Source organism: Oncorhynchus gorbuscha, linkage group LG25 (genome assembly GCF_021184085.1).
Source record: "Oncorhynchus gorbuscha isolate QuinsamMale2020 ecotype Even-year linkage group LG25, OgorEven_v1.0, whole genome shotgun sequence".
In the NCBI taxonomy this organism is placed as follows: Eukaryota; Metazoa; Chordata; class Actinopteri; order Salmoniformes; family Salmonidae; genus Oncorhynchus; species Oncorhynchus gorbuscha.
Genome location: NC_060197.1, coordinates 15,610,224 through 15,631,529, shown reverse-complemented (window position 1 = coordinate 15,631,529; position 21,306 = coordinate 15,610,224). Strand labels below are relative to the sequence as shown.

The window sequence follows — 21,306 nt, the reverse complement described above, 5'->3', positions numbered from 1 at the left end:
TGTGGGCTACAGAGATGAGGTAGTAATTCAAAAATCATCTTAAACATTATTATTGTACAGAGTCCATGCAACTTATTATTATTTTTAAAAGTACTCTTCAATAAGTTTTAAACTTCAGTAGTGATCAGCCTAATAGTTTAGACAAAAACTATTTGAGTTGTGCGATGACTTGGAGGATGCTCTGCCACATGATTGGACAAGGTGCATCGATGGATATCAAGATAGGTAATACTATTCAGAGCAAAAGAGCAGCAGCTATACTTCGAGGACACTCTGTTAAGGATACAGTCAAGTGGCAATAGTTACCACGTCAAAGTTTACTTCTCCAACATTTGCCCATGATCCTTAGACACACTGCACACGAACTCTCTCATTTCTGCAGCTGGCCGAGCATGCGCGAGTTGCTTTCGGGAATCCGGATATGATGAAAATGTTTTAGTCCAAACTTTTTTCAAGCGAACCAGCAGAATGTCGATGACATTAGAAGTAATATTTCAACTTTTCCCGCGCGAATAGCGCGATAAACGGAATCATTGGAAACGTTTTGATAACTTTGGAGATATTTGAATTTACAACTCTTGCGGAATTTTCCAACGAGAAGGCGTTTCACTGTGGAGGAGGGATGGGAGTGAGTCAAACTTGAGACAGGGAGTTGTCATGTTTGTAAGGTACTTATCAACAAACTTATTATACATGTTTACATAGTATGTCTTATGATTTATTCGATAATAAATAACCATATTTATACATTTAAACGACTTAGTTGAAGATTTCCTTTCCGTTTCTATAGTTTCTGTAAGGCAGTAAAGTGGGAAAATTCCACTTACTTTTAACGACATATTGTGGTTTGACGTCACTCATACTCTGCTCTCTATGAGAGAGAACCAGTGACTTGCTCATTTTCGTTTACTTGAGTAGTGGTTTGTTACTCAAGTCTACATTCAAATTTCCAGGGTTGAAGACTAAGGAGGAAAAGGAGGCTCATCTTTATCTGTCGTGTATCACTCCAAGAGGACTGTCTCATGTCCACTGAGACCGTCTTACCTCTGGAAGGGCCTGCTGGGCCAGGGAAGGACCTTCAACAGGAGACAAGTCCTCTTCTCCCAAACTCTCACGGTATGACATTATACTGCATATAAGGGCTGACAACATGACTGTTAGGCAATTGTTGTGTATTTAGTTGGTGAGGTGTTGTATTTGTGCTCTACATCTCTTTCACTTTCAATTAACACTGTTGGCAATTTACCATTGCTGGGATATTCCATCAATACTAACTTGGTCAAGATGGGAAATTAGTCATCATTGAAATCATGATCTTGTTTTCCTTGCATGTCAGAATCCATCAGTTCACCCAGAACAATAATAACAACCAACATGAACACATTCCTTCTAAATTATATTCCTGTCGTTTTTCCAGACATCAGTAGCTATACACCAGCATTAGGCATGATAATGTTTTCATTATTTCACAATAAAGATTGAAGGAAAGCCTTGGTGACTATTAGCAGGAACCACAGCCAATTATAGTTTTTAATTAACTTTCTAGTTGCCCGTAAGATTATCACATGTAAAATAAGCTTGGCCCCGTTTTTTTCCCCCTTCTTCTTTCAAACAGCCACTGAACCGTTACCCATCCTATTTATACCAAGCATCATTACAGCACTGTCAAAAATAGCAAAGTAGGACAGAGTAAGCAATCACAGGGACGGGTGGCAAATGGATTTTTGCTGGACCTTCAAAGCCTTTCTCAGTTAAGACTGGATTTCCCCTCTCTCAGGAGGCTGTAGATGTTCTGAGAATAGGCTAATTTATTTCTAACTGTAATCACTAAATACAGCGATGCATCACACACTGCTACTGTAAGTGTGCATCGATCTGAGAGGGAGGGAGTCACACCAAGACTAAAGACTTGCCATCTATCAGCCCCTGCCTCTGGCTAAGATTGGGCTGTATCTCTAGAGCCACTGTGGCTCATTTATCTATCTTCCATTGCTTACTAAACAGAGCGACAGCATTACAGGCCTGCAACAAATACATCATCCGGCTAAGGAAAATAACATTTGCCATGTTGTGCTGAGCCATTCATCACCTTCATTTCCAGAACAAAACAACATGAAAAGGGCTATGGTTACAACCAAAACATAAAATGAAGAAGAAAAAAAAAAAGGATCTGGTCTGAAGCAACCGGGAATTTGTTTTTTTCAACTATGTCATAAAGATTCCCTGATGAAAGCCATGTAGCCTAAACGCATGAGAAATGTAAAACTTTGTTTCCATTGAGTATGCCATACAAATAAAGGCATTTTAATTAATTGTATGAAGAGTGCCTTGGTTCGCCTTTCGTTTTGTATGTCATAAAGGCATTGTAGATGTTTTTTGTTGTTGTAGCCTATAGGCTAAACACAGCAGGAATGGAGACGGCACTCTTGCAATGATCATTTAATGTACAGTATTTGATGAGGGAACACACAGTACTAATAACGTCACTCAGAGAGACGGGCTGACCTTTTGCATAGTTATTGGAGCAGGTTTTTACCTACATATGTTTTTCAATGTAGATGAATGCTGTTTTTATGGCTCTAACAACCTTGGCAGGTAGTGCACAGCCGGGAGTAGAGAAAATTAGATCCAGAAATCTGGCATTGGCTTTTACCTGAACCGCCTTGCTCCCGACTCTGTTGTGTAACCTTTCGACAAAGGAACGGAAAGGGACAATGTTTTCTCTGGCAAAAATAAGGCAGCCCTGGCTTGGCTTGGCTTGTCCTTCTGTCTCTGGAATTAGTATTACGTCCACCGAAGTTGACCTTCTCCTCACCTTTTACATCTGTTTCTGAGTAGAAGTACATAATGCGTCTTTATTTTGACCAGTTGAGTTGTTCAACGGAGGGCATGCAAACAATCTGTTTGTCGTGCTCTTCATCCCCCCTTCTTTTTAGGCTAAACAGTTGTTCAATTTCTTATGTTGTGTGCTTTGATCCTAGATGCTTGTGGCAGTAACGAATCATCTGAAACTACAAACCCATCCAGAACACCGTGTCCCAGAGGCACGTCCATTGAAGTACAAAGTCACGTGACGGGGGAAAACCCTACCTATTGTGACCCTGTTCGAAGTAAGTGTTACAATGAGGGGCACCTCAGGAAATCCTGCTATTACGTGTTTGCCCAGATCCTCATCTGTTACCTTAATGGGATCCACACAAAACACAATGCCTAACAATTGTACTGTACACATTGACAGAAACAATGACATAGTGACAGAAATACTCTAAACATGTATAGCCTTGTGCAGTAGCCAAGCACAGCTATCTTACCTGAGTAATGTTTTTGTCATGACCATGTTCTGTCAGAACCTTCAGACTTGCCATAAACTGGCATCATCAATCAACACTTGTCACTGCTAGGCCCTGTGGCAGAGTGACGTATGCCTGTTGACAGATGGTCCCTCTGAAAAGTCACCCTCCCAGTTTCAGAGAGAAATGGCAAGATGGTATTGAAGTCTAAATAAATAACATGGGATGAAGTAACATGCACGTTCTCTCATTCTGCCATAATGACGAATAGTTGGCATGTTTCCCCCTGGTTGCTCTTCCAACCCTTCAGCTTTCTGTAGTGTGAGTGAGGAAATCCTGTTGTGGTTTGGCTTTGACTGTCTAGGCCCACTTGTTTCACCTTTCAGTGCACTTAAATCATTTTAGAAGGCACGTATAGTGTTTTAATGTGTTTGCACTGTAGCCATATTTAGAGTGAAGCAGATAACATGCTTAGTTCTCCTTATTTGTGAAAAGAAATCTCCATTACTAGCGCTGACTTTGCTGATAGCTACTTTGTGGAAAAAATATATACTATTGACTGATGTGGTTGTTCCACCTAACTATCTTAAGATGAGTGCACTAACTGTAAGTCACTCTGGATAAGAGTGTGTGCGAAATCAGGGTTTCCCAAACTCTCTAGTGGGGGCCCTGATTCAAATAATCCAAGCTTGATGATGAGTTGGTCATTTGAATCAACTGTGTAGTGCTAGGGAAAAACCTAAATGTGCACCCAGGGGGGCCCCCACGACCGAGTTTGGGAAACCCTGTACTAAGTGACTAAAATGTAAATATGCTACCTAGTTGAAATATTCAGTTACTAATGAAAGGAGAGAAGGGGCCATAGCAACAGCAAAGCAATCTGTGGTTATTTTGCAGTTAAGGTGATACGAACTTGGTTGTTTCTTAACCCTTTACACTCATACCAGTATATGGGTTGAAAATGTCACTAATAAGCATCTAAATTGGAACATAGTGGCTGTACAGTAACATGCTATACATGACGTCAGAGCTCTGGCTATGTTCTTCACAGCGCTGTATGGTTTTCGACTGGCAGGCATTCTGAACTTAGCACCGTGCTCGACAAGAAGAGTTGAAGGCTGTTCTTTGAATCATTAGAAGTGCATTGAAATTGCTTAGGAATTGTGCACACTTTGGAGTGGTGTGTGTGGCCACTTGGGGTCACCAGTTAGTCCTCAACCAAACCCCTGTCATTTGTTTGTCTTATGACGCACCGACCCCACATTTTCCAGGAATAGTCTTATCATGTTACTGAATGTCTCCCGTGTATTTTCAGATTTCGTTATCAACAAATGCGGCAACATGTATAGAAAATCAAGTGTAATGATTGGATTCGGTCTTGTCTGGTGAACTGTTGTATCCTCAGCTTTAGTGTAATTGTCCCAGTATCACCAAACTCTTCCCTTTCAACTGCTACAATGGTTATGCATTTCATATTTATTCTGCAAAACATTTCAATTCCCACGAGTGTAAAGTGTTAAGCAATGTAAATGCTTCCTCATGCATCTTTGTGCCCTTTTGTTCAGCAGAAATAATAGGGGAAAGTAAAATAAATTGATTGGAAAGTTCTCTTTTTTTTTTTTTGAATGGAAAGTACATGTCGCACCCTATTTACAACACTGAGTTAGAACTGTGATAATAGAAACAACCTGTTCTGTTCTATCCAGAATGTTCTGCCATTTCACTACCAACCAATCTCTTGTCTTCAAGTGTCACTATTAACCCACTCACAATGCCTCTTACTGCTTGTCATTTAACCTGCGAAGTTTGCCAAAGCAATATTTTACACTTAAATCACACTGCTTTAGCCTCTTGGCAAAAGTAAATCTCAATACCTCAATCCCGTTTTGAAACAGACTTGATTATCCACGTTACAGGTCCGAATAGTGCAGCAGCAGAATCAGAAAAAGCAGCATATCCAACTCCTCTAAACCCCTCTTGTGTTTGCCACTCCGTAAGGAGAGTGTGGTTTCCGGCAATGATAATAGCAACAACAACCCGATTGCTTCCATCCATGCAGTTGTGGTTAGAGGATTGTTTACATTCCGACACAGTAGCTCTTTGTTTCTAGAATGTTCAACTTTTCCTGGGTGCCTTTTCGGTCTTAGGCTAATGACTTGCCATTGGTTTGTTTACCGGAGCAGCTTCGAAAAAGGATTTCGAAGCAAGAACTTGTCAAACCAAGGTAGCTACTGTAGCTAGCTGGTGTAGGTAGGGTTGTGATGGTCATGGAATTTTGGATGGTGGTTGGCCACACTTTCCACCTGGCTACCCCAACCCTGGCTAGCAGCTCTGCCACCCCGTGCAGCAACTGGCCAAAGCCCCCCCTACTTCTCCTTCACCTAAATCCAGACAACTGACGTCCTGGAAGAGTTGCAGAATCTGGATCCATACTAATCAGCTGGGCTAGACAATCTGGACCCTCTAAAATTATTCGCCGCCATTGTCGCAACACCTATTACTAGCCTGTTCAACCTCTTTCGTATTGTCTGAGATTCCTAAAGATTGGATTGCGGCCCCGGTTATCCCCCTCTTCAAAGGGGTAGACACTCTAAACCCAAACTGTTACAGACCTATATCCATCCTGCCCTGCCTTTCTAAAGTCTTTTAACAAACAGATCACTGACCATCGAATCCCACCCTACCTTTTCTGCTGTACAATCTGATTTCCGAGCTGGTCACGGGTGCCCCTCAGCCATGCTCAAGGTACTAAGCGTATCATAACCGCCATCGATAAAAGACAGTACTGTGCAGCCGTCTTCAACGACCTGGCCAAGGCTTTCTACTCTTGTCAATCACCGTATTCTTATAGGCAGACTCAATAGCCTTGGTTTCTCAAATGACTGCCTTGCCTGGTTCACCAACTACTTCTCAGACAGAGTTCAGTGTGTCAAATCAGAGGGCCTCTGGCAGTTTCTATGGGGGTACCATAGGGTTCAATTCTTGGGCCGACTCTTTTCTCTGTATATATCAATGATGTCGCTCTTGCTGTGGGTGATTCCTTGATCCACCTCTATGCAGACGACACCATTCTGTATACATCTGGCTCGCTAGCGTCCCACCTCGACAACTTCCAGTGAAATTGCAGAGCGACAAATTCAAATGAATTTACTATAAATATTTAACTTTCATGAAATCACAAGTGCAATATATAAAATAAAGCTTAACTTGTTAATCCAGCCGCCGTGTCAGATTTGAAAAAGGCTTTACGGTGAAAGCAAACCATGCGATTATCTAAGGACAGCGCTCAGCACACAAAACATTACAAATAGTTAGCAGCCAAGTAGATTAGTCATGAAAGTCAGAAATAGCAATAAAATTAATCACTTACATTTGATGATCTTCGTATGGTTGCACTCACAAGACTCCCAGTTACACAATAAATGTTTGTTTTGTTTGATAAATTCCCTCTTTATATCCAAAAACCTCAATTTTGTTGGCACATTTTGTTCAGTAATCCAATGGCTCAAATGCGGTCACGAGGCAGACAAATTCCAAATAGTATCCATAAAGTTTGTAGAAACATGTCAAACAATGTTTATAATCAACCCTCAGGTTGTTTTCAGCCTACATAATCAATAATATTTCAACCGGACAATAGCGTCGTCAATATGAATTAAAGAAAAACAAGAAAGGCATGCTCTTGGGATTGCGCAACAAACAGGTTGGGAAATTCCACTGGCCTCTCATTGAAACTGCTCATTCTCCCTCATTTTACAGAATAAAGGCCCGAAACAATGTCTAAAGACTGTTCACAGCTAGTGGAAGCCATGGGGAACAGAAACAGGGTCCTATCCCTTTAAATGGTGGTTAGGCTTTCAATGGAAAAACACCCATTTCAAAATAATAGCACTTCTTGGATGGATTTTCCACAGGTTTTCACCTGCCATTTAAGTTCTGTTATACTCGCAGATATTATTGTAACAGTTTTGGAGACTTTAGAGTTATCTATTCCAATCTATCTATAATTATATGCATACGCTAGCTTCTGGGCCGGAGTAGCAGGCCGTTTACTTTGGGCACTCTTTTCATCCAAAATTCCGAATGCTGCCCCCTATCCCAAAAACGTTAACAAACTTCCAAACGAGCTTCAATGCCATACAGCACTCCTTCCGTGGCCTCCAACTGCTCTTAAACGCTAGTGAAACTAAATGCATGCTCTTCAACCGATTGCTGCCCGCACCCGCCCGCCTGACTAGCATCACTATTCTGGATGGTTCTGACTTAGAATATGTGGACAATTGCATATACCTAGGTGTCTGGCTAGACTGTAAACTCTCCTTCCAGATTCATATTTAGCATCTCCAATCCAAAATTAAATCTAGAATTGGCTTCCTATTTCACAACAAAGCCTCCTTCACTCATGCTGCCAAACATACCCTCGTAAAACTGACCATCCTACCGATCCTCGACTTCATTTATGTAATTTACAAAATAGCCTCCAACACTCTACTCAACAAATTGGAGGCAGTCTATCACAGTGCCATCCGTTTTGTCACCAAAGCCCCAGGTACCACCCACCACTGCGACCTGCATGCTCTCGTCGGCTGACCCCCTCTACATATTCGTCGTCAGACCCACCTGCTCCAGGTCATCTGTCTTTGCAAGGTAAAGCTCTGCCTTATCTCAGCTCGCTGGTCACCATAACAACCACCCGTAACACGCAATCCAACAGGTATATCTCACTGGTCATCCCCAAAGCCAACACCACCTTTGGCCACCTTTCCTTCCAGTTCTCTGCTGCCAATGACTGGAACCATTTGCAGTAATCGCTGAAGTTAGAGACTTACATCTCCCTCACTAACTGTAAACATCAGCTCACTAACTTTAAACATCAGCTATCTGAGCAGCTTACTGATCGCTGCAGCTGTACATAGCCCATCTGTAAATAGCCCACCAAACTACCTACCTCATCCCCATGTTGTTTTTATTGACTTTTTTTGCTCTTTTGCACACCAGTATTTCTACTTGCACATCTATTACTCCAGTGTTCATTTGCTAAATTGTCATTACTTCGCTACTATGGCCTATTTATTGCCTCACCTCCTTAGTCCATTTGCACACACTATATAGATTTTTATATTGTGTTATTGACTACTTTTGTTTATCCTATGTGTAACTCGGTGTTGTTTTTGGTCGCACTGCTTTGCTTTATCTTGGCCAGGGCGCAGTTGTAAATGAGAACTTGTTCTCAACTGCCCTACCTGGTTAAATAAAGGTGAAAAAAATGTAATGTATGTAATGCACTACTGGCAAGTAAAATGCATCACTTTCATCTAAAAATAACAGTTTTAATGTAGTAGTTGTAGTCACCCCCCACAGACTGAGTGTTTGGGGAATATGAAAGTGAGGGAGATGACAAATCTCCTTTTGAGGGAATGGTACAGGAACATGTTTTAGTCACTTCAAATAATGATGATAACCTAATCTGTGCATAGAGGTTCTGTTTAGCAAATTGAATGGAAATAAAAATATTTTGAATATACAGTTAGCTTACAGATATGCAATGTTGGATATCCAGAGCGAGGAGCTGATGAACACTAAACTGGTCTGGTTGATTCTAATGAAGCCCTGACTTACTGAAACAGGAAATCATCTGACTGACCACACAGTGCCAATTTATTCCTTTTTTTCTTTCATCCCTCTGTCCGATTTCCAACTTGTTGGGTGCCCTAGGCTGCATGTGATTTGTCTTGGTCTGTTGTTTTTATTAGCATGAATCAAACAAAAAAGCTGGCACTTGTTACTTGAACATGTTGTCTTTGTCTTAAAGGGTAACTTCGACCCTAATTTCAACCTTTGCCCAAACCCTTCCCACCCAAAAGAATGCATTCAGGTGAGAAGTTGTGGTTGGGGGGATGCTCCTAAATATTAATTCTGTGGGTGGGTTAACTTAGTTGTAGCTGATCCCAACACTTTATCACTAAAACATACTTACCAGAAGTCCACTGGCATACTCTGATAATATAATTCTGTGCATTGCGAGTATATTAGGCTCTAGACAGTTGGCGCACAGTGGTAAGGTGCTGAGTTCTTTATCTATTGCCATCTGCGGTGTAAGTTCAAATCCCCCATGGGGCACAAAAAAAACCTATGAAATGTGGACTCACATTTATTGCGTTCTTGCTTTAGGAAGAAAAAAATTCTCACCTTCAAAATGAAAATTAGGGTCTCAATTAAATTTGCAATATTGAAGTAGCTCTTTTTCCAATGGTCAAATTAACTCTCAGATTGTTCTTTGGGTATTGTATGAAAATCTACAACTACAATCAGGGCGACCCCTCACAGGTATGGTTTCACTTTTCAGAATTAAAAGTGGATGGGCACAGGAAAAATATCTGCTCTTTGTGGGATTAGAACTCACAACCAGTGAACTAACTATGAGCTGTTTAAGCAGACTGTTCCAGTTATAGAGATTGGGAAGCCTTGAGGTGGTACCACTCAGCACATCAAGAAGGGAGTGTATTTCATACTGAACCCGTCCATTGAGATGACATAGAGGAACCTTCTCAAGGTAGAGTTAATCCTCTAAGGGCAAAAAGAGCTAGATTTTCTACTAAAAAAAACAAAATATCACTTTTGCAATAAACTGTTAAAATGAATACCGGAATTGACGAGTTTCACTACAACTTAGCCGAAAACATCTGGTTTTCGCTGAAAAAAAGTTATTTAATTAGTTACTCTTTAACAGTTAAACTTGTTTATTTAGCTCACGTTATTTGACATTTTCTAATATGCAAAGTGTAAAGGGCATGTATCTTCAGGTCACTGTTTCTTGTTAGAGCCCTTCAACTATAAGGCCCCAGTATGTGGCAGCTAGCAGGGTCTTGTGTGGCTCGGCCCCTAAGGGAATACACTCAGCTGATATCTTCTCCAGGCGGCTTTGGCTCTGCAGGTCCGGGCCTTAAATAAATTGCCAGTTTTAGGTGTTTAATCGCCACATTATTCACTGTGATTGTCAAATAGTTGGAAGTGCTCTCTCCGTGGATAAAGAGACGTGAGGTCAAATGACATGGCTGTCGCCTTGAAAAGAAAGACATTAGTGTGGCCTTTGTGTGAATCCCTGATTGTGCTTTTACTCGGGAAGCTTCAAGGTTATTACCCGGGTGTAGAAATGACCTTTAGGAATTTTAATATTTGACACTTCCAATGGTAGATGTATGTCAATGAATTATTGCTCCGCTGGTGGATGTTGCAGAAGAGCTTTCTTCTTGCTTATTGATGCCTCAATATAGCATCTATGAAATGAATGCAGAATAGTGGGACATCGTCATTGTTTTGAATAGTGTTGTGTAAAGATCAGTTAGACCCAAATGCAAAATGTGACATCCTAGTTAGTATACAGGGTAAGGTCCTGTGAACTTCAGAAACCTTTTATTTATATATATAAAATAAAAAAAATGTATTTTGTGCTAGTATTTCTGCCAAAAAGAACAAGCATGATGGTTGTTGTTATCCAAGAGCTAAATCTTTATTGTAATCCAGTAGACCCCCGTCTATACTGAAAAAAATGTCTAAAGCAAGAGCCCATTTAAAAACAGAGGTGTAATTTTCAAGTGATTACTTACCAGTGGGTCATGGAATCAAAAACAGTATAAATAGGGTGAAATGGTAGCACAGGGGTTGATTAAAATGGCCATTGTAATTCTACCTCTGTGGTAATTATTTCCTCATTGTCTTGCTGTAGATGGATTTCATCTGGGAAATTTCAAGCATTCCAATTAGCTTTTCCAGAAGTGTTGAAGCCTATTCATAGTGGATGTTTTAAACAAAAAAAGAGATTAGATACAGTGCCTTCAGAAGTATTCAGACCCCTTGACTTTTTCCACATTTTGTTAGGTTACAGCCTTATTCTAAAATGTGTACAATGTTTTTTTCCCCCTCATCAATCTACACACAATACCCCATAATGACAAAGCAAAAACAAGTTTCTAGAAATTTTTGCTAATAATAAAATGAAAAAAATATATCACATTTACATAAGTATTCAGACCCTTTACTCAGTACTTTGTTGAAGCACCTTTGGCAGCGATTACAGCCTCGAGTCTACTTGGGTATGATGCTACAAGCTTGGCACACCTGTAATTGGGGAGTTTCTCCCGTTCTTCTCTGCAGATCCTCTCAAGCTATCAGGCTAGATGGGGAGTGTTGCTGAACATATATTTTCTGGTCTCTCCAGAGATGTTAGATCAGGTTCAAGTCCGGGCTCTGTCTGGGCCACTCAAGGACATTCAGAGACTTGTCCCGAAGCCACTTGCGTTGTCTTGGCTGTGTGCTAAGGGTCGTTTTCCTGTTGGAAGGTGAACATTTGTCCCAGTCTTGAGGTCCAGAGCAGTCTGGAGCAGGTTTTCATCAAGGATCTCTCTGTACTTTGCTCCGAAAGACATGCACTGTCAACTGTGGGACCTTTTATATCGACAGGTGTGTGTTTGCCTTTCCAAATCTTGTCCGATCATTTGAATTTACCACAGGTGGACTCCCAACTTGTAGACACATCTCAAGGATGATCAATGTAAACAGGATCCACCTGAGCTCAATTTCGAGTCTCATAGCACAGGGTCTAAATACTTATGTAAATAAGCTATTTCTGTTTTTATTTGTAATAAATTATCAAAATATACTACCAACCTCTTTTCGCTTTGTCGTCGTGGGGTATTGTGTGTAGATTGCTGAGTATTTTTATTTAATCCATTTTAGATTAAGGCTGTAATGTAACAAAGTGGAAAAAGTCAAGGGGTCTGAATACTTTCCGAAGGCAGTGTATGCACACCTCCATTTATTTACTGAAATCTCATACACAAATATTTCTAATAAGTGGATATCAGATATCACTGTCATAATTCAAACACAAGGTTTTTGGCTATGGAGAACCAAATATTGATTGTTTTGCACTGTTGGAGGGAGGATTTGAGGACTCAAACAAATTCAAATTATTGTCAGTTTTTCTAATAATAGTAAAACATACAGGCCTAGATCACATTCCCTAGTTTACCTGTCTTCTTGGAGCAGTCAGAGCAGGTGTGCACAGAGCTCCATTGTATCAACTCTACTACAAAGGCTCTGCTGCATTCCCTGAACAGTAATGCCCTAGTGCAGCTCCACTCTGTTGGCTCCCAAACCAACCACACAACACAGCACAGGGGTAGTGCCTTGGAGCAGAGAGAGGGAAAGCTCTCTCTCTCTCTCTCTCTCTCTCTCTCTCTCTCACACACACACACACACACACACACACACACACACACACACACACACACACACACACACACACACACACACATAGGGGCCCACTTCAAATGAGAGCGGTGCAGGGGGGATTACTTGGCCTCTAACAGGGTTTTGGCTCCGACATTAAGGTTAAAACCCTTTTCTATTACAGAGATCTCGAGTGATGTTGCCCCCACGGTGTTTGCAGGTTCACCACCTCTCTGGTAGGTCATTCTGTCAGGGCTCTGATCACTGGACTGTGACTGGGGACCTGGCTGGGCTGGCTCCATTCAGACAGTGCAGACGGAGCTCTCCGGCTAGAGCTGAAATCAATACGGCCGTCTCCGTTAAAAACCCACTCAGAGGCAGACTAGCACCTCTGTCCCCTAGTCTGATCACACAGCTTAAGGCCCTGATTGGCACCTATGAAGACAAAGACCATTGACCCACAGCTGTCCCATTAGCTCTGGTTAATGCTCAGATTGATACTGAGCAAATAAAGGAACCATGTCTATAGATATTTTTTTATAGACTGACTGCCCCATACAGACCCTATACCTGCTGGCTGTTTTGGACGACTCAGTTTTGCCTAGTTTCTTTTGTCGTTTTTTGTTGTTGCTGTGTGTTAATTTGGAAATGACTTGTCCTCCTCAGGTGCTGTTAGTACAGTAATGTCCTCCCTCCAGATGCATTGTGCCCTGTTTTGAATTTCAAACAAGTCAGTTTCCTGTGGAACTTGTGGCTAACTTCAGCAAAGAGATTTTGAAATTGGTGGAATCTGTGAGTCATCGATTTCAACTGAAATTGAAAATACTCCCCCTTCTCCTTACCCCCCCCCCCCTCTTCACTCAACTTCTCTGTTGCTTAGTTTTGGTTTTGAGTCGTCAGAGAGAGGGTGGAGCATTCTGCGAGTATAGAGTCTGGTAGCTCCCCTAGGCCTGCTCTGAGTCACGTCATCATTGTTCTTTCTAGAAAATGTGGTAGCTGCCTGTGTAAAGCCTAAATCTGTGCAAGATGTGCACTTTCTCAAACTTGTGAAGACATTTTTACATTTGATTTTACTACATTCCTCTTTTGCTCTCAGATGGAAACAGATTGGGGAAAAAAATGGGGATTTGATAAAGCTTAAGACAGAATCACAGCGCAGGTCTTTTTTTCTATCTTAGATGAAAAGGAGGGAGAAAAGTGTCATTCTGCTGCACTCAGGTTTTAAGGCTGTGGTGGATGCCCTTGATCTGTTCTGTTATGCTACATTAGCACCACTCAAATTAGCAGCACACAATTCTACACAACACAAGAGACGGAAAGAGAAGAACTTCAATGCTTTTGGCATTTGCACAATGTGAATGATTTTCCTCTGAATGTGATTAATTTAAGAGAAAAAGGCAGCTCATTGGGTGTTTTTAATGATTTATATAGCAGCCCGACATTCATCTCACCAAATGTTCCGTTTTGAAATCGAAGGATAATTGATGATCGGCTCCACCTTCCCCAAGAGCGCCTGAAAGGTTCAGGTCGTCGAATCAAGCTCTTGTCTTTCAAGTTGCCTTCTCCACTGTAAAATGTAATTAAGCAGAACAAGGTCCGAAGGGGTTATTTTTTTACCCCTCAATCAGCGGCGAAATTACCAAATTTGAAATTAGTAAATCCCAGACGCCCTGCTTTCTTGTCATTGTTATCAAGAGCGTGAGAGCGAGGCAGTCTAAAATGTGGAAGGAAAGAGACTGGAAACAAGGGAAAGAGAGGATGGCTCAGAATATTAAAACACCCAAGTGTCAGATCACGACAGCAGGTTACATTTGAAGACCTACATTTGAATGATAATTTGTCACAGAGAATTAAGTGTGCCACTGTGAAAAAGAGCTGAGTAATAGTGACTTATTCCTCATTCAAAACGGCAGGAAAATAAGACATGAGTGTAGATATGGGTGTTTCTCCAGGAATTAGATTCTATATTATACAATACCATCAGAATAAAGGATAGGGGGGCTAATAGAGTTAATACTTCTGTCACATCACATGTCACATCCTGCTGATAGAGTATCCTATCAGAGAAGGTAATTTAGTTCCCTCAACAGGCACAGATGGCCCATCGCCACTAGGCTAAGATGAATAGAGCTGTGATCAGATGGAAGGTTATTTTATTTTAGTATAGGAGCGATCTGACATTACCACGACAACCACCAGAGTCATCCTGATTGTTTTATTCTGTTGAAGCAAGATACATTTCCCCTAATTACTTCTTAGTTAAAAAGTGTTATCATTGTTTGTCATTTAGTTTTTTTGTTTTATAAATTATTATATTATAATCAACCAATGATGTCCCTGATACAAATACACTCAAAAAGACACATCCAGTCTACAAGCTTTGTGCTGTGACGACTACAGATGCGTTTACACAAGCCGATCACAGCCTGAATGTCTTCCTGCTATACTACATTTTTTGGTGAACGCTAGTCAGTCTCCATTAATTACAGTTTGACTAGGCTAGTTGGACTAGCTTATCCAGGCTATTCTAAGCTACAGCACCCTAACACTCCCAACATTTTCACACTAGGTTTTGTTTTATTTCATCAATTTGAATGCAATTAAAATGCTTTTTATTTTACACAAGTACATTGATCACAGCCTGGGTTGTGTTGAGTTGGGGTAGTCGAAAGGACAATTCATGATGATTCTGCCATTGCTTGTCCCTTCCAGCAACGTGTCCTTCGACACAATAAAGGAAGTCCTTGTCACAGAGTTGGAAGGTCAAACTGTAAATGAGCTTTGATATGCCGAAGGAAAATTTAAAGCGGAGCCTTTGTAATAACGTTCATGGTGCTGTCCCCCCCCCCCCCCATTCTCTACATATAATTCCCCTGGTTTTGCGTCTATAAATATGGGAATGGGAGATGTATAATTTCAAATGAGAAAATATATCCCTTTGGATTGAGCAGCCCAGCTAGCCAGACATTACAGGGGTGTTTGTTAGGAGGGGAAACGCCACCCCAGGCTGTTTAGGGGATGATGAGACCGCTGCTAGGTCATTGGCACATTCACAAATTAGCATTTCGATCAACCAGGTATAAGGCCAGAACATGTACAGGAGACATGTTTATAATATGTAAAGAGAACAAAGATAAACAAACACATTACTGGAAGAATTACCATTTTAAATGTCTTTCGTGTTTTTGAATTGGATTAGTTTACATCTTGTTTATCATATTTGTATTATTTTTCCTGCGAGTATTCCACTTTCCACAGTGCATTTTGACTCACTAACCACAAGCATGGTGTAGCTAGCTAGCTATTAGGAGATGGGGCTGGATGGATCTGTTTAGCCTGCTGACATGTGACATTTGAATAACTAACTGTATGTTACTTATGATAGGCATCCTAATAGGTCTCTGCAAACAGAACTTGCTCTCTCTCCCCCCATTAATATTAAAAAGGATTGAGCCATAGAAACACCTCTAGTTTTTGCACTCCTATCCAGCTCCTGCCTTACCTATGACTTGTAGTGATGTGCAAATTAGAATTTCCAAGCTGCCCTGTTTTGACCTCTTAGTTATATTTCCGGTACCTGAACTATTTTAGAATTCTTGTTTATGCAGCACATTTGAGTTGATGTTCATACATATTCCTCTGTCTTCCTGTTGGGTCCGTGTGATATGTTCCTTGTGTCTTCTGGGTGCAATTTTGAATTCTTCCTATAGGACCTCTTTTTTTTTTGCCACAAAAAAAAGTAGGTGTTTATACACAGTTTTACATACAGAGTGATCCCGCACACAGACCGTAGCGCTCTCTAGGCGCAATGGCGCTGCGGTCCCCATGGCGTCGCGTACTACTCACTGAAGACTTGGTGACAAATGGCAATTATATTTGTGTGTTCTTCATGAATCCATCAAACACTGGCCTTTTTAAAAATGCTCCCGAGATATTTGAGCCTGTCAGATACAAGGGACCAAATTGGGATGCTGCTTAGACAGTCAAGAACCACTCACCCCCCAGTTCCATCTGATATGTTTGACAGCCTGTGTAGAGGACTACTCCATGTATTATTCAACTACAGATGTACACTCTCAACAGTTGTTGATGTGTTAGAAATAGGGTGGTTAGAAGTCCAATTGGAAGTGTCCCCCCCCCTTCCTAAACATGGTGTTTTAATGCGATCTGTCAGGTTGTGTATGTCCACCAGCTCCGAACAAGTTTTTGTGGTAAACCACACAACTGTTCAATTTTAATCGCTTATGATTATTTCAACTAGCAGGAGTTGTTCCTTTTTTTTATGGCGGATATGTTTCCTTGTCCGGATAGGAACACTGACTTTGCAGTGCATTTATATTACATAGGTATTTATATTGTATACCCAGTCTATAGAGTATACAGTTCTTATCCAAGTTGATGTTTAACTGTTATTATCTATTGCTGCTAGTTCTATTTCTCTATTATTACCAGAAGTAGTTCTACTAGTGTGGTTACATGGTTCATCATGCCATCATCTTTGGCAGGATCATCATTACCGTGATCAATGATTATGAATATTACCCTGTTCCTGTCCATTCATCTTTGTCTCCCATTGCTTTCACTGGATAAAAATAAAACTTGGTCTCCACGAGAGACTGGGAACCTGTCCTTGGAAATGTGTCTTCGTAGGCTCGCACTTGAACCACTTTCTAGGCTTTCTAGTGTGTCGGAAACCCGAACCGCTGCTTTTTTTATGCGGTGGTTTCCTAATAACTATTTATACTTTGTAAATTGAAAGCTTGACTTTCTTCAAAGGGAAAGGTAATTATGCTGGCTGAGGCAGAGAATAGACAGACTATGGGTTGGTCGTTTGTGGATGCTTCCATGACCTCTGTATGAGAAAAGCGACTGCTTTATTACACAAGCTGCTATGGGTAATTTATTTCATAGGCAAGTGTCGTCTTTTAGACCCGAGTGTGGCATCACATAGTCCTGCCTACATACTGTGTTTGTACCTACCCAGTAGGCTACATCAGTAAAGGGTATTGACCTTAAAGAGAACTTATTATGTATTTTTTAATGATAAAAAAAAACTTTTACCCTCCAATTTTGTGTTATCCAATTGTTAGTTAGTCTTGTCTCTTTGCTGCAACTCCCCTACGGACTTGGGAGATGCGAAGGTTGAGAGCCATGAGTCCTCCGAAACATGACCCTGCCAAGCCCCACTGCTTCTTGACACACTGCTCGCTTAAGCCGGAAGCCATTCGCACCAATGTGTCGGAGGAAACACGATCCAACTGACGACCGAGGTCAGCTTACAGGCCCCCGGCACGCCACAAGGTGTTGCTAGAGCACAATGAGACAGGGATATCCCGGCCGGCCAAACCCTCCCCTAAACCGGACGAAGCTGGGCCAAATGTGCGCTGCCTCATGGGTCTCCCGGTCACGGCTGGCTGTGACACAGCCTGGGATCGAACCCGAGGCTGTCGTCACGCGGGGCAGTGCCTTAGACCGCTGTGCCACTTGGGAGGCCAGCTTAAGATAACTTTTGTACTAGTTATAGTATGGTTTGTTCGTTGCTGATTCTGAATTCCACTGTTAAAATGTGTCTTATTACAGAATAGATTGTTGATGTTCACTATATAAGAACAAAGTTGATATCTCACAAGTTACATGTGGATATTTGCGAAAGAAAACAAGCAATTGTTGAATCTTCTTGTTAGCCATCCGTAGTTTACTAACAATGTCACGTAAAAAGCTGTCAAATCCATCAACCTGGGTTTAAATCGGAGCATAATGAATTCTCCTTTGTGCCAACCAGTTGTCTAATTCAAATTGCATAGAAATCTGATCCCAAAAGTCTATATTTGTTTATAGAGGCGGCGTGCGGACCGCTGTACGAGGAGACAAAGCAGTGTCTGTTTTTAATTGCATTGTTTTACATCTACATTCTCGTCAGAGGTCTCCCTGGGTGCTGAGTGTGTTGTAAAAAAGAGGTGGGCTAGAACTCAATTTTCCTTTCTCTTGTTAACAATAATTGCACTAGTTGGTGAGCAGACAGGAAAGAAAGAAAGAAAGAAAGAACGAAAGAACAGGCGTATGCAGATCGCTGTTTGGCGCATCCACTTTGACTTGGAGAAGTTCAGGTACAGTAGTAGCACTCTACAAATCAACACTACATCGTGTGGCTGTCACCAACAAAGTTCCCCTGTGAGTGTCGTATTGCCGTACGGGCCGCCGCTTGTGCAGCACTCGCACCCTAAAATGCAGAGTTAGTGAAAAATAAAAAAAGAGATGAATAATTCAACAGAGATCAATAAGTCACCGTGCTGCTACTTCTCTCTCCTTTCTGATGCAGATGGAAGGTAATGCAGGAGTTATCTCCCCGTAGAGCTGGATATGCAGGAGTCTCTTCTCCTTCTTCCCCTGGAAATGTCACCGCTCCCTTTATTTTATCAGATGGCCCGACATTCGGTGGTTGACTCTTCATGGCTGGCTGCTGCCTGTCACACGTGGAGCGACTGTAAGAATGTAAAGAGCCAGAGCTTTGAGAAAGGGGAAGGGAAATCACTACTCTACTGTAGCAGGGGCAGGAATGCAGGATCAGTCTTTCTCTTAACTCACCTGGGTGCTTCTCCAAGAAAATGCTTGTTCACTCACTGTTCACCTACAGGGATACTGTACTGTGTGATCATTTGGGTGTGTTAGGGTTGTAAATCCTCTTCTTCAGTTCTCCTTTATTTGTTAAGGTTCCATGATGGCAGTACAAAAAAAGGACAGTTATTGAAGGTTTACCCTCGGGATTCCGGTATCCGTTCTGATGGTATCAAAACAAGAAATCTTGAGGGTTACAAAAAAATGGTTCTTAAGTGACTTATTTGATACTTGTCATGAGCACCCAACATAACAAAGACAGTCAGTACCTTGAACGTTCTAAACATCCTTCTCATACTCAGAATCTAGCTGTAAAACCTTAGTAGAGAATAAATGGCATGTTCTCAGTCAAACATGCTGCGAGCACAATAAGTGCTCTCTAACTGAAAAGAGAGGAGTGTGACGTTTTAAATAACTTTCCCCATCCAGCTCAACCTCAGCCGCTGCCCCAGCCAACCGCCTCTGCGCAGGGAGAGCCCGGCGAGGGAGAAGATGCTGCTTCTGACAGAAGTCAAAATGGCCACCAATCCTCCACCGGCCTGAGTAACGGCAATGGAATCCGTCGGCAATGTTCCTGTGGGGCGGAGCAGCACAGGAAGCAGCACCCATCGCCCGGCGTCTCCCAGAAGATGCAGAGCCAGCTTCGTTCCAGCCTGTCGGTCAACAGCGACAGCAGCAGACGGAGTAAGGGAAGCTCCACCGGATCTCACAAGCCTGGGACGTTACCAGAGGGTGAGTTATAAGTGCTGGGCGCCGACTGTACACACACACACTGTCTTATATAGAACACACTCTCTCACTAGGAGGTAAGTACTGTACTCCAACTTAAGGTCATTAGAGTCACTCACAGACTAATAATCACACAATGAACACACATCCCTCATCTGCTTGGCTTGACTTTCCGCTATAGCACTTCATCAACACCTTTAGTGCAGGTCTTCCACCATTAACATTCCATTTGTCGAGAGGACAGAAAAGACGGTCAAAAATGGACAGATTCTCTCGGTTCTCTTATTTTAATGATGAAAGTGTACTTTCATTTGGTCAAGACCTGCTTCGTATGGCTTTATTTTCCTCAACAACAATCGAAAGGATGTATTTTAGAATTCAGGGGGAGCCATCACTTTCTCAGGTGTTGTGCGGAAGTGAGTGCAGTAATGAATTGGTGTTCTGAATGACTAATGGTCAGTAAGGTGTGACCTTCTAATGAGGATGAGCCGCCCAGGGTGCCTGCTAAGTGTCATCCCTCCTTCCATACCACCCTCCCTCCCTCTGCATGGGCCTATGTCGGTCCTCCAGTCTCCAGCCTTACTGTGGCTCCTCATTAACATTGGCTCTGTCTGTCTGGGAGTCACACACACGCATCCTCTTTTTTACCTTGTAACAGCTGTCTGCTATCTGTTATCTGCTATCCATTATCTAACCTGCCTGCTGCTCCCTGCTTATCATCACCTCGTCTCTGACTCCTCTCGCTTTGTCTTTTACTTTGTCTTATAGAGGAAGGGGGAGAAAAAATAATAGATGATAAGTGTGAAATATGTGATACAGTGTGCTCTAAAAGTATTGGGACAGTGACACATTTTTTGTTATGTTGGCTCTGTACTCCAGCACTTTGGATTTCAAATGATATAATGACTGGGGTGCAGACTGCATGAGTGCAGACTGCCAGCTTTAATTTGAGGGTATTTTCGTCCATATTGGGTGAACCGTTTAGAAATTACAGCACTTTTGTACAGGGTGCCAAAAGTATTGGGACAAAATTCAGCTATGTGTATTAAAGTAGTCAAAAGTTCATTATTTGGTCCCATATTCATAGCATGCAATGATTTACATCACGCTTGTGACTCCTACAGACTTGCTGGATGCATTTGCTGTTTGTTTTTGGTTGTGTTTCAGATTGTGTTATGCCCAATAGAAATGAATGGTAAATAATGGATTTTGTCATTTTGGAGTCACTTTTATTTTAAATAAGACTATGATGTTTCTAAACACGTCTTCATTAGTGTGGAGGCTACCATGATTACAGATAGTCCAGAATGATACCCTCAAATGAAAGTTGACAGTCTGCACTTTAACCTCGTAGTCATTATATAATTTAAAATCCAAAGTGCTGGAGTACACAGCCAAAACAACAAAATACTTTTGGAGCTCACTGTAAATCTGTTTTAAA

The 21,306-nt window shown here is 41.6% G+C and overlaps 1 protein-coding gene across 4 annotated transcripts in view; it reads left to right on the top strand.

Moving 5' to 3' along the window:
• The first annotated feature begins 255 nt into the window (after positions 1-255).
• Positions 256-21,306, top strand: part of LOC124013955 (myoD family inhibitor domain-containing protein-like) — a 195,541-nt gene continuing 174,490 nt past the window's right edge. Inside the window, exons 1-4 of one of the 4 annotated variants that reach the window (XM_046328539.1) lie at positions 256-668; positions 954-1,116; positions 2,982-3,110; positions 19,566-19,868. In XM_046328539.1, the coding sequence (XP_046184495.1) occupies positions 1,023-1,116; positions 2,982-3,110; positions 19,566-19,868 (526 nt within the window). In that variant the 5' untranslated portion in view covers positions 256-668; positions 954-1,022. The remainder of the gene's footprint in view (positions 669-953; positions 1,117-2,981; positions 3,111-19,565; positions 19,869-21,306) is intronic. The other 3 variants (XM_046328541.1, XM_046328538.1, XM_046328540.1) reach the window with 3 other exon arrangements.